The 2,978-nt window shown below is 36.0% G+C and overlaps 1 protein-coding gene across 1 annotated transcript; it reads left to right on the forward strand.

Annotated features, from left to right (window-relative positions):
• The first annotated feature begins 26 nt into the window (after positions 1–26).
• On the forward strand, positions 27–2,972 carry LOC127749959 (uncharacterized). Its single transcript, XM_052270148.1, has 9 exons — positions 27–98; positions 186–341; positions 476–666; positions 750–824; positions 915–1,146; positions 1,232–2,232; positions 2,327–2,399; positions 2,472–2,640; positions 2,734–2,972. Exons 1-9 carry the CDS (start codon positions 50–52, stop codon positions 2,876–2,878), a joined length of 2,091 nt encoding a protein of 696 aa, XP_052126108.1. The 5' UTR covers positions 27–49; the 3' UTR covers positions 2,879–2,972.
• Positions 2,973–2,978: the final 6 nt, after the last annotated feature.

A 2,978-nucleotide genomic window follows, 5' to 3' on the forward strand; every position in this document is an offset into this window, starting at 1 on the left:
TATATATTGCTTTTCTTGATAAGGCTTAACACCTACCCTACCCAAATTCATGGCATCCCGGCAAGCCTCATCAGCAGTAACATCATCTTCCTCCTCTGGTAACTTTTTGAGTACAACATCAAAGTGTTTCTAATTTAAAGAAATGTTAACATCAACTTTAATTCACAATAATTCTTTGGTTATAGGTTCTCATCCCACAACATCTGAAACTACAACACAAGAATACAATCCAATTAAAAATTTTCCTTCAACTCCAAAATTGCCAAATAAGAAGAAGGCGGCAGAAAGTCTGGGAACTTCAGTGGCTGTAGTGAAAGATATTGTAAAAAGTTCAGAGAAAGGTAATAATAAGTGTATAAGTGAATTATTCAATCATATAGTTCTGAAATCTTTAAAGATATTTTAGTTTCTTGTCCTAGACTAGCATGAGCAGAAGTTTTTAATTTACAAATGTAAATCTCTATTTCATTATTAGGTTCACACTCCACCACCAATGACATGGAGACTCAAAACAATGAAAAAAATTCTTTTGACCTTCTGTTTAGTGAAGATCTTGAAATAGGCAAAGATATATGGAGTGAAGATGTTGATAAAGGCAAAGATATATTGAGTGAAGATGATGATAAAGACAAAGATGAAGTCACATATGATGGTAGTGGTGAAAGGGTAAGTAAAAGATGTTTACCATATTTCTTATCGTCAATTTTTCAAAAATTGTACTTTACCTACTAAGTTGATATCTCTTCCAGTTGGAGACACAGGATGATCAAATGGATCTTAACAGGACATGGGAAATGACAAATATAAATCCAGCACAAAATGAAGTAAGTTTTAACGTTTTGGCTTTTTCTATATAGTCCCCTTAAGTTACATAAGAAATATCTTAAGTTTAAATGCCATTAAATTTTTTGAAGGAATTGATACAAGCTATAACTGGAATAATTAAGGGTGCCTCATCAATAGTGCCAGAGTCAACTTGCAAAGATATTGCCAATCACCTTGTGGTCAATATAGCTTTAGAGGATGTCAGTGACCTTGCTATTGTAGAGCCCGCCTGGTTGTCAACTTTCAATCTAAAACCTGGACCTTTAAAGAAAATAATGATTGCGTTTAGTGGGGAAGACAAGAAGCAGCCAGAGAAACCAAGTTTGTGTTATTTAGAGTTTAGTTTGATGTTTTTAGATACTTAATATTTTGTGTAGTAACACACTTTATTTTACTCTTGCAACAGAGGAAAAGCCCAATGTAAAAAAAGGGAAGGACAAATCTCTTATGAGAACACAACCTGCTTTAGATAACCCAATTCCATCTCGCCCAGCCCTGAGCGACAAGATCTCTACAACTGATGTTAAAAAAATGGGCTTTGACTTTCCTATTGCATGGGGAAATATGAAAAATAGTCTCTTGACTAGCCTAGAAAAAGAACAAGTTCCATCGAAAGAAGATCGGGAGAGTATGGTTTTAACCATATCAAAAGATTTGATGGCAGCTTATGAGGCTCTGAAGAAAAGAGACCCATCAGTTACGCAGAAGCACCCCGGGCGACCGAGATACAAGGAAATTGTCAGAGTTATATTTAAGGATTTTAAGAAGTGCTTTCAAGATACATTGAATGAGGAAGTAGTGGGGGATGGTGATTTTACACTGATAGACCAAATTGAAACATGTGTAGAAAACATATATCGTACATCCTCAGTAAATAAGTCTAATGCAACTGAGAGAGCTAAAGGCCTCCGTGCTGCATCATGTATTCTGCCCCACAAGTACTGTCCTCCTATGACTAAAGCAGAGAAAAAGGCAGCAGAAGAAACTCGCCTCCAGCTTTTGATCCTTTTTAAAGGTCCCAAATCTGAGTGGGATTGGAATAACATAAAATCAAAACTGCTGGCATCCCTACCTGCTCAACGCGCTATCTTGACTTCACCAAAAAGAACGATTGATGATGTGACTGAAAAGTGGCCATTCCTTTTTGAGTATCAGGGCTCTCTTTGTCATTTAAATGCTATCACTGGGGTGGATGTCTTAGAAAATTTTCAAGACTTTGTTAAAGACAAGCTTGATGACTTGATATCATACCTCACTTTGGAATCACCCCAGCGAAAGAAAAATGTTAAAATTAATAGAGCTGTAGTAATGGTTCCTGAAGCACAACACACACTCTTACTTGCAGCGGTAAAAATGTTGGTCAACCACTTCGATGAAAACCTCAGTGACATACTGTTAACTGCCGAAGTAAGCCAAAGTAAAATAATATAAAATGTTTATGACAAAAGAAAAAAATCAAAGATTAATGTAATAAAATGTGTAAATTTGATTTTTTTTGAAGGAAACTCTTCTCCCTCATGAAGTGGCTGATGAATTGGCAGATTTACCTGCAACTCCCTGTATTGTCGCCTTAGGTAAGCCTTATTTCTCTCTCAGTAGAACAAACTGTTTAGGTGATATTGTAATTAAAAATTTTTGATTCACAGAAGACTCTCCCTTCAAGGCTAAAACTTTCTATCTGTGCGTGGAGAAGACCTGCATCAATGCCTCTTTAACGAATGGCCTAGAGGCATTAGTGGCATTGTGTGCTGTATTCTTCAATTTTGGGTTGCTCTACCCTCCAAAGGCCAGCACCACAATGTCTTACATTGAAAGGTATGAGATAGCACATTTGAAAATTGAAAAGTTCTTATTTGATAATTTTGCTGCAAGTTGATATAAATGGTAAACATTCTTCTTTCCCCATAGCCAAATGGCAAATCTTTGTGACGGCAAGGGAATCCGCAAGGCCCAAACGGAAGGAGGTATAGTCAGTCGCCTTGCATACACCAAATTGAAGGAGCTTGTAAATTCTGTACAAGAACATTCTAAAGAAATGTTAGGAGATGATTAGACCAAAATCAATTATCAATTATCAAATATCAAAAAGTAACATCAAATATGAGCCTGTTTGGGTATGTGTAAACTTGTTCACTATTTAAAAAGTATAAAAA

Source organism: Frankliniella occidentalis, unplaced genomic scaffold (genome assembly GCF_000697945.3).
Source record: "Frankliniella occidentalis isolate FOCC.00 unplaced genomic scaffold, Focc_3.1 Scaffold112, whole genome shotgun sequence".
NCBI lineage: Eukaryota > Metazoa > Arthropoda > Insecta > Thysanoptera > Thripidae > Frankliniella > Frankliniella occidentalis.

What these genes read in the sequence shown, in the direction of transcription:
- LOC127749959 (XM_052270148.1), top strand. Translation starts at nt 50, where the DNA reads ATGGCATCCCGGCAAGCCTCATCAGCAGTAACATCATCTTCCTCCTCT. An exon ending in TGTAAAAAGTTCAGAGAAAG is followed by an intron (nt 342 to 475) that starts GTAATAATAAGT and finishes TTTCATTATTAG; the next exon opens with GTTCACACTCCACCACCAAT. An exon ending in GAAGCAGCCAGAGAAACCAA is followed by an intron (nt 1,147 to 1,231) that starts GTTTGTGTTATT and finishes CTCTTGCAACAG; the next exon opens with AGGAAAAGCCCAATGTAAAA.